Source organism: Onychomys torridus, chromosome 6 (genome assembly GCF_903995425.1).
Source record: "Onychomys torridus chromosome 6, mOncTor1.1, whole genome shotgun sequence".
NCBI classification, from domain to species: Eukaryota; Metazoa; Chordata; class Mammalia; order Rodentia; family Cricetidae; genus Onychomys; species Onychomys torridus.
In genome coordinates, this window is record NC_050448.1 from 105,952,573 (window position 1) to 105,965,507 (window position 12,935).

The 12,935-nt window shown below is 38.8% G+C and overlaps 1 protein-coding gene across 6 annotated transcripts in view; it reads left to right on the plus strand.

The window, feature by feature from the left end:
* Col25a1 (collagen type XXV alpha 1 chain) overlaps positions 1-12,935 on the plus strand; it is a 401,263-nt gene that overhangs the window by 334,504 nt on the left and 53,824 nt on the right. For all 6 annotated transcript variants that reach the window (XM_036189734.1, XM_036189736.1, XM_036189735.1 and 3 more), the window contains one exon: positions 4,384-4,428. In XM_036189734.1, coding sequence (XP_036045627.1) covers positions 4,384-4,428 — 45 coding nt within the window. The remainder of the gene's footprint in view (positions 1-4,383; positions 4,429-12,935) is intronic.

Genomic DNA, 12,935 nt, shown 5'->3' on the forward strand with positions numbered 1-12,935 from the left:
ATCGAGAGAGCTTTCACTTAAGTACTTGGGATGGAAGTAACTTAGAGAAGGTTTTCATGTTAACATTGCTCTATTTAATGACAAATATTTTTTTCTGGAAACGGAGTCTCGGAGCATCAATTCATCAGCTCATCTCCAGATGAGACACGAGCCCAGCAAGCTCTTCACCTCTCCCTGTTCTGATCCGCCTCCTGGTCTTCAGGTCCCAAGCTGAACTCAAGAATCCACACAAAATATTTTAAATAAATGAGTTGTAGTAATCCCCCTCTTCCTCCTCTTCTTCCCAGTTAATCTAGAGCAACATCCCTCACAGCTCTTTGCTGGTAGCAGATGTGTACAGCCAGACATCTAGATTACTCTTCAATGTGTTTTGGTGAAATATTTCAAATACCTTTTAGAAAGGAACCTTGGGTGCCACAGTGTTCTTTCTGTGGCTCCTTCCAGTGGTGACAGCTTTCCACAAACATATCCAGACTTTCCCCTCAGGCTGACTTTTTCTTTGAGAAAATCAAGCTTGTCAGCATATGTGATTTTTTTTCTCTTATAAGATGGGCACTGACAAGGTGAATATCTGAACCTACTAATGTTTTGGTTCCCCTCCCCAGGCTTTATCACGGGCATCATAGCAGGCAGCCCTCTCTGACCTTTGAAAGAGAAATGTGGAACTACTAATAACAGTGATCCATGCTCTATTTTGAAAAAGCAACTGATCTTCACAGATAATGTGATTTTTTTGGTCCCCTGGTCTTTAAAAAATTATTTTCCTTAAATTGCCCTCTAAATTTGTGGTTTTCTCAAAGAAAGACCAGGTTTGGTGGAATGTGACTCTTACCCAGCACTCAGAAAGCTGTGGCTAGAAGACCTGGCATTCAAAACCCACCTGCCTTAGGTAAGAGGAGTCTGAGTCAAAGGAAGGAAGGGTCGTGGTGAGATGGCCCAGCGGGAATAGGTGCTTGCTGCCAACACTGATGACATGAGTTTGATCCCAGAACCCACGTGGTAGAAGGAAAATTAATCCTGCAAGTTGTCCTCTGAGACACACACACACACACACACACACACACACACACACACAAATGAATAAATAAATAAACAGGCAAAGGAGGGATGTGCAACTGCAAAGCATCTCTAAAACACAAGCCAAGACAAATCTCAGTAATCTTGTGTAGGCGCCACCGTTTCCACAGAACAAGAACCAAACTGACCTTCAATTGCTTGGCATAATATTGCATTATTATAATTATTTATAAAGAAAACTTAGATTCATTCTGGACATTGACAGCTTGCAGGCAGAAACACTGGGTTTTCTTTGCATTTTATCAAAAAACAGGTTTAAATGACATTCAAAGGAGCTTTCATTTCGGTTGGTGTATGACCTGGAACAAATAGCAGCCTTTTTTATCAGTATTTAGTTCAGATACTACCACCTGACACAATCCTGCCTTCCTACAATTGTACGACTTCCTTGGCCAAACATCCGATTTTGATAATAATTCCCCTAACATTGAAAACAATATTTCCATGTTTGCTGCGTAAAGTCAAAAATGGCAAACTGTCCCAGGTATACAGTCAGTCCTGCATATCATCCATGGTATTTTGGGCACCATTAAAGAGCGGTGCTATGGTGTTCAATAGCACACTAGGTCCCAAATTTAGGGGTGTTGCCAGAAAAGAACAAAATACTTAGCACAAGCCGAGTGATGAGGCTTCCATCTGAAGTCGCGCAGTGTTCATCCCGAGTGACACTGAGTGGAGGACCACGCTTTCTTCTCTTGTAGCTTCCGCGGTAGAGGCACATGTAGGCTTGCAGAGATACTACAGACTTGTAAATTGTGAATTGTGCTTCACCATGTAGGTCTTGCCTGCCTAACCTTTCCTCAGCTCTTAAAAGTATACAGTCTAACCTTGAGGGAGTAAATCACTTGATTCCCCATCAGAAGGGACCCTTGCTAATGAGCTCTGTGGATATCCATGACACTCTAACAGAGTCCCAGGTGTAAGACTTTCTCAGATTGGAGAATGGAGAGTAAAAAAGGAAAATAATAAAATCAGAAACATAATGTAGCTGTGTACAGTCGAAACTCTTGAACAAGGACTCTTTGACTAAAATAACAAGCTGACTCTTAATTATGCCTCATTTCTAACACATCAGCTGTGCTCCCAAGAGGCTCCTGAGCCATGGCATAGACATGGATAGCCAAGTCAACTAAAAACCTTTCTCTTAGTTGTAAGGTAAGCTTTCCATGACATAAAGATAAAGAATTCTGCAGAAAGAAATGTCTTACTAAAAACGTGAAGAAGTGTTCCATAAGGGTAATATCAATGCTATTACCATCTCTCATTATGTTGCTAAGAGCAGGAAATAAATACAAACTTGTAAAGGTAAGAGTCACAAACATTTAACACTATAGAATATGAATATCTGTAGTATTTGACTAAAATATACATTTACAACATGTATACACACATGATGTAGAGAAAGGCTACTCCAACTTAATATTTCATTATCTTATATGTTATCCTGTAACGTTTTTTGCTCATTTTTCTCATAGAAAACATTGTATGTGTTAATCATGCATATATGTGCATATCAATTATTTCTTTAAACTAGCTATGTAGTTCTTTTAAGTTGGTAGAGAATGGGGTGGTGAGAATTCTTATTGGAAAATAATATTATAATCTATTTATTTCTACACATGCTTCAGATGTGATACCATTATGAGTTGGGGGAGACTTATTTAAAAAAAAAAATCCCAGGTGTTACTGGTTGGGTAATCTTATACAGTTCCTGTTTTCAAAAGCTTCATACTATTCTTAGGCGAAAGATTGCTTTCAGTAAAATATGTGTGAAAATCCTTCCCAGCAGGTCCTCTTAATGATGGTGGAAAAGGGTAAAAGAGAAAACAAAGAGAAACAATGTATGGTGCTGTGACTCTGTGCTGTGACTCTGTGAAGTCTAATTTACCTAGACACCTGGTCTTGGGGTCGAATAATAAGCAAGTTAGAATTCCTTTCTTCTGTAATTTAACTTCATCATAGTAGTATTTATAATGCATACTTCTGCACAGAACGTCTTTTCTTTTGCATTCCTGAAGTACCTTTACCAAGTAGCCAGGGAGCCATTGCCTCCCCACTTTGTCTAAACACTGAGCTTAATAAAATGTCTAAATTCTAGAACACCAGAAGAAATTCTAGCTCTTTGCAATCTGAAAGGGCGGATGGTGGAGGCAGAAGATCCAGTTGTTAGTAGGTTTTCCTTGAGTTAAGGATTATTCAAGGGCCAGCAAAACGGCTCAACACTCAAAGCGCTTTGCTCCACAAGATGTATAACCTGAACTGGATCCCCAGAACCCCACAAAGATGAGGAAGGAGAGAACCAAACCCACAAAGGTGCCCTCTGACCTTCACACATGAGCTGTGGTAGGCATGCACACATGCTAGTGATAATAAAATAACTTGAAATTAAAGATCATGGAAACATTTAGGCTACAAAACATGCCTCCTCTCCCACCCTCCCTGCACCTCTCCCTCTGTGGAAATGGTTGTTCTCTCCCTGACTGACCATTACAAAACTATGATTGTTTTACCCTCTATGACTCCACAGATAATAGGCAACACTTTATGGCAAACATTTTTTCCTGATTCTTTTATTCTTTTGTAGTGGACTTCAGGAGAATTTCTAAGCAATGTAACCTCTTGTGCTTAAAATAACGTAGACAATTCTGGGAAAATGAGAAGGTTTAGTCTTTCTCCAGTGTGCCTACCCAAGGCGTACTTAATCTCTGACCTGTGTTCGGGAACAGCTGCATAGTCCCATTAGCCCAACACTGCTAAGCAGGGTCACTCTAACCCAGCAATTGTTAGGAATACAGGCTGGACTTAAATATATTCTTAACCATTTATTTGTCTTCTCATCCTTCAGGAATGAAAAGAAAATCTTACTATGCTTTTAAGTGAGCATCACGCTTACCATGTGTATTTTCCTGGGGCCATCTGTTCATACAACAGTCTCTTGATTAAGCAGGGAGAGCCTTGGGATAGGACACATTATTGAGGCAAGCAGCTCCAACAAATCCTTGGCCAAGGGAGTCATAAATGCAGCCTTTCCTCCTATTCTCCCCTCTCATGCCATCTGATAGAGATGCCAGGGGGCAGGGAACTGCAGGAAAAGGGAAGAGTCTAAGAAATCTGCCAAGTGGTTGGCCAGTCCCGGAATGGAGAGTTGACCAAGCTGAGTAATCTCCTTAGACTCATTCCCCCTCCAGTCTTTTGTATATATTTCTGTTTGCAGAAACTCTTCCCCTGAGACATTTGCCATGTTGTTCTCTGATGCTGTGACTGAGTAAATGTCGCTCTATAATGCCTTGTGATTTTCCTACGTAGGGTGAGCCAGGGCTGCCTGGACTGCCTGGACTCCCGGGGATCAAGGTAAATACCCCACTGACCAACTTCATAGAACTGTAGTGATGAGTCACTCAAACTGGAGGAAAAGGAGAAAACAGTGAATACTGGTCCTTAACTATTCTGAAGGTGTCTCAATTGATTAGTTTGGTTTGTTTGTTTGCTTTTTTATTTTTAAATTGAAATTGCACTCAGGTGTTTAAGGTTGCCCATTGCCACCCAGACTGTTTATTTCATTGCTGGCTTTATCATGCCCCTTAGATAAAAGTAAATGGCATTTCAAGTGAAATCATGCAAGGTTCTAAAGTCTAGAAAGAATATCTCTTTGCCTTTAACTTTTAACTTAACCTAGGGTCCCATCAAATTTTGACCAGAATTCATCTTCACGCACTGGTAAAGCAGACATTTGGGGAGCCATATATCTGCTTTACCGTTACAACAACCCCGCTAAGATGCCATCCGCCATCTCTGCCAGTCACTCTCAGAAAAACAGAAACCACATTGTTAAAGTGTTTCCAACCAACATATATACCTCCCACATAAACTCTGTATGCGTCTTTTCAAGTAATTGCTTAAGATTTGGTATTAAAACATTGTTTTAAGGTTCAAAGATTCTTAAGCCACAAATTTTAGAAAAAAAATGTTAAGACTTTTCCCATGGCAGCTACAAGACCTTATGTTCTATTTTCTTAGCTCCAGCTCTTCCTTTAGAATAAACTTCATATATATATCCCAGAAATGACAACGTAATGATGCAAGTACATCTTCCATTCTAAAATTAATGCTCATACTTCACTTCTGTGTGCCGTTTCATAATGCGTTAATTGAAGTTAGTATGATTTTACAAGGATTAAAAGTCCTATGTTGTTTATAACATTTATATAGGTGATGAATACACAGTTAAAAAAAAATATCTTCTAGATTGGCCCTCAGAAATCCTGGCTCTAGTATTTTGTTGGCTATTTCTAGATTACTATAAAAAGTTCAGATTCCTTTTACTATATGCTTTGATTCTTTGGTAGACAGTGCACTCTGAAAATGTCTGCTGAAAAGTCAAAGTCACTTACCTATCATTTGCAGTTTAGCAAGAATGACATCCTAACTCGATGGGAAAGTTCATATTACAGGTTAATTTATGGCAGTTCTTTAGTAACTTCCATGCATAAAAAATGACAACTTTTCATAAATGACAAGGTCATAAATTTTTAAATGATTTAAGGACATGTTGCTGGGTGTTAATTAGAAGCTGGTGTCATTACAAATCATAATGAAGACATTTGAGACAAAGGACATTGGAAGGACAGGGAATTCCCTACAGCAAGAACTCTGACAAGGGTGCAGGCTCAGCTCAGGAGAGCCTTGATGCTCTGAAATCCACTTGTCCCTTCTGCTGGTCAGAGAATAAGAATGAAAGCACTATGTTTCCAAAGCACAATATAGATAAACACACACATAGACATAGATGCTTTCGATTGCTACTGTATTTATGATCCTTGTCTTACCACACAGTTATATGTCTACACTGACCCTTGGCCTTTCCCCATGACCTGTTCAGAAGGTCATGAATTCTCAGGTTGGAAGGGTTAATTGTAAGTTACCACCTCTAGTAAGTGCTTAAGTTCCCACAGACTGGAAATACTTTGTAGAGGTGGCGCGGCTCTGATAGTGTCCTCCTTCAGACTAGTGACTGAACTGAGAAATGGTCAGGTGACCAAAACTCTTCATTATTCACAAGAGAATATTCACTAGTTTCTCTAGGTCATGTCAGTACCACGTGTGGGTCACCGTCTGGTGTGGGAGATACATCGCAAGCTTACTTTCGGTTCACTGAGATTTGTCTTCTCAACTCTAGTTCAGATGAAAGATAAGCATTCCTTACAATGTAAGTGCTAAACAGCAGCAAATAATCTGGGGAGAAGACAATTTAGGAGCACATTAAGGTACTTAGTATTCATTGTATATTCATAATATAGACTTAAAGTTGTATAATGTTGTGATGTCACTACATTAACTTGAGATGCTCCTTATTAATTTAATTTGCCTCGTTTCTGCTAAGGTGGCACACTACAACACAGTTAATTCTCATCTCATAGTTTAAGTTATTAATCAAGATTTAAAAATTGAAACCCTTACATGTGACCATAGGATGTGTAGTAATGAAAACATCAGTCATGATCTTAGGTCTGTGTGTTTATGCTTTGGAAATATTTCCTGTTGCTACCCCTGTCTTCCTTATCTGCCACTACCACAGAGTATGTGCACATGCCATCCATCATATCTAAAACACTGAGGAAACCAGTCATTACATACCAGGCAAGCTTTGGTTCACCACCTGTTGCTCTCGGGGAATGGTTGGAAACTTAATGAGCACCCACATGCCTTCCATGGCTCTCAGGAAATGAACCAAGTGTCTAAATACAGACAGCACACTCATCTATCTATCACCTGAGTGTCCCACTCTGAGGAAAGTGCTAATACCATAGGCATACATAAGGGAAGTCACTGAGCCCCGGCATGACTTCATCTCAAGCTGTTTGTAAGCTTCCTGCAGTATTTGAAAGTCCTCTCACCATGTGGAAGGCATTTGGAATTCCTATTTCATGCATTCATGGTTCATATAGTGTCAAGATGTTCAGCTGGGAAAATTAAATTATGTACAATGTACCATGCAGAAATTGATCTTCTGGAATAAGATTTTAGCTTAGAAAATTAGTTTTATGAACAAGCTTTCAAAAATGTCAGAGTCCTTTTTTTCCCCTCAAGTATCTTAATGGATAATAATCATTGTGCCTACCTTTTCTGATATCAGATAAAAACGTAAGATTCTAGGTTATTTTTGAAACTCTTAGTCTAGACCCTTATTTTGGAAAATATAAATATACTGTTGACCCATTCTCATGGTTCCATTTCCCTCATAAATAAGCAGTATTGACCAACCATCCTAGAACAAACCAGATCATATCTTTAGTAGTCCTGTGACTCAGGGTAGGATTTTGTAATCTCTCTGTAGTTTTCTCTTGAGAACCAGCAGTGACCATAGTATAGAGTTCTGTTTCGAGAATGAAATGAATGAATGTATTCATAGCTCTTGAAATCTCACCCAGCACATAGCAAATGGCTGTTGTTGCTGTTTCTCTTGGGATAGCTCAGAATATTGAAAACATTACTTACACACCAGTTCAATATAGTCTTTCCTCATATAAATAATTTTAACCTGTAGAAAATACATCTAGCTGTGCTTTACATAGATAAAAAAGATGGATTCCCTCTTTAAAGGCATGAAGGAATAAAGCCTTTAAATGCAATAAGATTGCCCTACTTCCTATGTGTATTCCAGGAGCAAAAGACAAGAGTGCACGATTACTTAAGGGTGAGAGAAGTCATGTGAACATCCTTCTTCCTGACTGTTCACAGGAAAAGCAAAAGGGCAACCTGACTCATCCCATAACAGTGTTTGTTTTTCCAAGCCTGGGTTACTTCACCCAGAATTATTGTTTCCAGCTACATCCATTTACCTGAGAATTTCATAATTTCGTTTTTCTTAATGGCTGGACAATTTTCCACTGTGTAGATGTCCCACATTTTTGTTATCCTTCATCTGTTGATGGACATCTAGACTGTTTCCAATTCCTGGTTATTGTGAATGGAGCAGCAGTGAACATGGATAAGTAAGTATCTCCCTAGTGGAACATAGAGTCCTTTGGATAAACGCCTAAGACTGGTATAGTTGGATCATGTAGTAAATTTACTTTCAGCTTTTTGAGGAGTCTCCACACTGATTTCCACAGTGGCTGTACCAGTTTGCATTCCCACCAGCAGTGAATAAATGTTTCCCATTCCCTCTATCCATGCCAGTATTTATTCTTTGTTTTCTTTTTATCTTGGCCATTCTGACTAGGGTAAGATAAAAATCTCAAAGTACTTTTAATGTGTATTTCCATAATATAGCTAAAGTTGTTGAACAGTTTTAAAGCTAAGTCTCAGCCATTTATATTCCTTCTTTTGAGAATTCTGTATAGTTCCATGCCCCATTTTTTAATTGGGTTGTTTGTTTTTGGGATGTTTAGTTTGGTTTTAGTTCTTTGTGTGTTCTGGATACTAACCATCTGACAGATGGATAGTGGTCAGGATTTATCCTCATTCTGTAAGCTGACTCATCTAAGTAGTGGTATCCCTTGCTGGACAGTCGTTTTTTTTAGTCTCATGTGGTCCCATGTCAGTTGTTTTTCTTAATGCCTGCACCGTCAGGATCCTGTTCAGAAATCCCTTTCCTTTAAGTTAATGTGTATTCCCTACTTTCTGCTCTGTCAGATGCAGGGTATCATGTCTTATCCTGAAGTTCTTGATCTATTTGGAGTTTAGTTTTATGAGACTGAGAAATAAGAAGTGAATCTCATTCATCTACATGTAGCTGTCCAATTTGAGTGGCAATATTTGCCCATTTGTTGAAGATGCTGTCTCTTTTGCAATTTATATAATTGGCCTCTTTGTCCAAAATAAAAAAAAAAGCATGTGACTATAGGAGTCAGGGTTTATATATGGGTCCTCAGTTCTATTCCATTAATCAACATGTTTGTTTTGATCCAATACCATGATGTTTATTACTGTAATTCTTAGTAAAACTTAAAATCTGGGGTGATGATACTGCAGCAGAAACTTTTAATTGTTTAGCATTATTTTCTTCTATCCTGGTTCTTTTATATTTACATATGGATTTAAGATTTTTTTTTCTCAGTATCTGTAAAGAATCGCATTGGAATTTTGATGTCCATTTCATTGAATCTGTTGATTGCATTTTGTAGGATGGCCATTTTGGTAATCCTACCAATCCATGAGCATGGAAGGTCTTTCCATCTTCTGGTATCTTCTTCTATTTCTTTTTCAGTGTCTTAGAGTTTTCATTATATGAGTCTTCATTTTCCTTCGTTAGACTTATTCCAAGATATTTTGAGGCTCTTGGGGATGATATTGTTACCCTAATTTCCTTCTAGGTGTTTGGCATTTGTAGATAAGAAGGCTGCTGATTTTTTTTTTTTTTTTTTTTTTTTTTTTTGCAAGTTGATTTTGTATCCTGCTACTGTTTGGAACTTTCTACTCATTATTGCTTGACTCAAGATATTTTTCACAGAAGTAGCTAATTTTACCAAATTAAGAAGTCAAGTTTTCAGTAGGCAGTGAGAGATTACAGCAGATACTACATCACGTCATAAATAGCTATTTAAGCAGCAACTATATCTTAATGGTTTACCTTTCTTTGAAGCTTAATGGTTTGACTCTGGTTTCCACATTAGTGAAAATTCGACATTCAGGTCAAGAACTTAAGGAGGCAGAAGGGTCTACGGTGGTAACAAAGTACCCCACATTGTATGAAACCCCCTGGACCCAAAGGCAGTTTTCACAGGAGGCAGAGACATTCACTCGGCACTCTCAGGATTAAGTGCTGGCCTGGTGCTCTGTGAGTAACAAATGTATATTCAAAATCTGATGAAGATGAATGAAGTTCAGTCCTCAGAAACATTGGCAGATCTCAAAACTGGCTGAGATAAATGTAGGGATGTAGAATTCATTCATAGAGGAAAGAAAATATGATGCCCTTGGTAGATGGGTCACACTGTGTTATTATTGCTTGTAACTACTTCCTACTTGCACAGACTGCCTGAAGACATAGGTAACTTGAGTCTAATTAGGAAACTCATGCAACAGAAATCAGAGAATTTTAACAACCATAACGAAACCTCCACCAATATACAGCATGTCCTTCATGGTGCAATTCTGTAAAGACAACAAAAAATGCAAAAGATAGGTTTTCTGGGTTTTAAATAAATCCACTATTCATTTTCAACAGAGCAATTAAGATGTTTTAGTGTCTACTCAGATTGTATCCTTAGGAGTAATAAGTGTTTTAGAGGCAAACTCTACTTCTCATTTTTTTTCTTTTTTTTTTTTTTGTCTCCTAAATAATTTTAGAAATCAGTCCAAATTATGAAAACTGGCTGCCTCATGGTTCTTAATATAACAAATGTTATTGCTGTAATTCTCAAAAGCAGGTATCATGCTGACTTGAATTCTAATTAGCCTCTAAGCAAGACTGGCTAATGTATTCTGTGTCAAGACACATTAATCAACATTTTGGGGCATGTTTTTAGCACCCAGGCTAATCAGCACATATTTTTCAAGCACTGTTGTACTATTTTTGAGGACAATGAAAATCAGATCTGCTCAGGAACAAAAAATATCACAGAAAACATGATTTGGTCTAGAGAGAGTTTTTAGACAGGTTAAGAAAATGGTGTATTTACTTCTTAATTGACAATACCTTATAAAAATAAAACAAATAGTAATAAACGAAAAACCAGATATTTTTCTGCGAGCAAGAACTAATCAATTAGGACTTTCTGGCCACCATTTTCCTAACAGATGGAATGCTTTGGAAGTCTATCTGGAAACATCTGGCAAGCCATTTCCGTGAAAATGAAAGTGCCTCTTTCTTTCTTCCTTCCTTCCTTTCTTTATTGGACCAACATCTCCTGCTTAGTATTTGTTAGTTCTGACCTTTATAAATGGTGTCCTAGTGACCACTCATCAGGAAGAGTGGGACTGTCTAAAATATTCCCCTGCTGTTTTTAGAAAGTCAGTTAAGATTCTATTATGGAATCCTAAGACTTCATGAAATCTTCAGCAGTCATTAGATTTCAGAAAAGCCACGTTCCTAGAAGTTTCCCAGCTTTGCTTTGTGTTTTTATAATACAAAAGGGCAGTTGTCGCTGCTTTCATGCTTGGTAGACAGGACTTTTGTGGTTAATGTGGCTCTGTTGTCTGCTTGCTCTTTAAGTTTTATCCAGAAGACTTCCCATTTAAGTTGATGTTACAGTGAGATATTTGTGTTGGTTGCTTTTGGCGGGTGGATAGGTACTAGCAGATGAGTTGGAGAAAACTTACTTCAACCCAAAACATCTCTTATTCAAAACTAAGCTGGAGACAGTTTGTTCATTGTTAGTTAAATTGCATGTTCTATGAAATAAAACTGAATTTTGACAAATAAGACCAGAAAAGTGTAAGAAAGATAATATTGGCATGTAAAGGCTTTTCCCCCTAAAATCTCTTTAATGTCTGGCTTAAAAGACTACAGCTGGCTTCTCACCTACTCTTCTACATTCCGTTTCTCAATTCATTGTTCAGGATGAAGTATTTTATACATCTCAGGTAGGTAATTGAACAAGAAAAGGTTATTTTTAATCAGATAGAGTTGCTTGTGTGTAGTTAGAGTTTTCCTGCCTGGCCCACAGTCAGGACAAACCTCTCTTACCCGCCAGTCCCACAGTCGCTCAGACCCAACCAAGAAAGCACACAGAAACTTATATAGCTTATAAACTGTATGGCCGTGGCAGGCTGCTTGTTATCTACCTTTTCTATCTTAAATTAACCCATTTCTGTTAATCTATACTTTGCCACATGGCGTGTGGCTTACCAGTGTCTTTACATGTTGCTTCTTTCTCATGGCGGCTGCTGGCGGTGTCTCTCCCAGCCTTCTACATCCCAGCATTCTCTTCTCTCTTGTCCCGCCTACACTTCCTGCCTGACCACTGGCCAATCAGAACTTTATTTACATAGAGCGATATCCACAGCACTTGTGTTCTTTGATATAACTTCCAAGCTCCATGAGTGTCTGTGTCTTAAACATTATTAGACTCCATACAGACTCTGAAGCCACATCATGAGTCATTCATGCTCAGATGCTGAAGGGCAAGAGCAAGCAATGTCTTTGCATATTGTGAAGCCATCCAACTTTTGAACCCTCTTCTGCAGTCTAAGAGAGCCAGGGTTTCCCAAAACATTTTCAGAACCCCTAGGATAAGGTCAGGAGATAAGTAAGCTTAAAAAGCTTAAGAAGGTGGGGACACATGCCTTTAATCCCAGCTCTCAGGAGGTGGATCTCTGAGTTTAAGCACAGCCTGGTTTACAACGTGAGTTCCAGGACAGATGGGGCTATACAGTGATACCCCTTCTCAAAAGACAGGCAGGCAGGGAAAGGGAAAGGGGAAAAGGGAAGGAAGGGAATGAAGGAAAGGAAGGAGGGGAAAGGAGAAAGAAAGAGAGAGAGGGGAGGGAGGGAGGGAGGGAGGGAGGGAGGGAGGAAGAAAGAAAGAAAGAAAGAAAGAGAAGAAAGAAAGAGAAAGAGAAGGATCTTCATGTCCTGTCTATATCAGCAGTAGTTTCATAACTCTGAGAGAGAAGAGACCAATAAGTATCCCCACCCCATCCCACCACGAGATGGGGAAGATGGAGCCATGGCCCTCAAGGGACCGAGCACTCTCAGAAGAAGACTCAAACCTGCTATCCTATAGCTACATATGCCAGGTTTTGCTTTGAATACATTGGAATATGAAGTGTGTCAAGCTGTACATATGTGACTGGTACTTTCTTGGAGTGATCATGAGCAACTAATCACACTAAAAGCCTTTCAAAGCATACAAGAGTAACAGTACTAAAATAACCGAGACTATCAAATCTGCTCTGATTTTATCTCTTAAAAT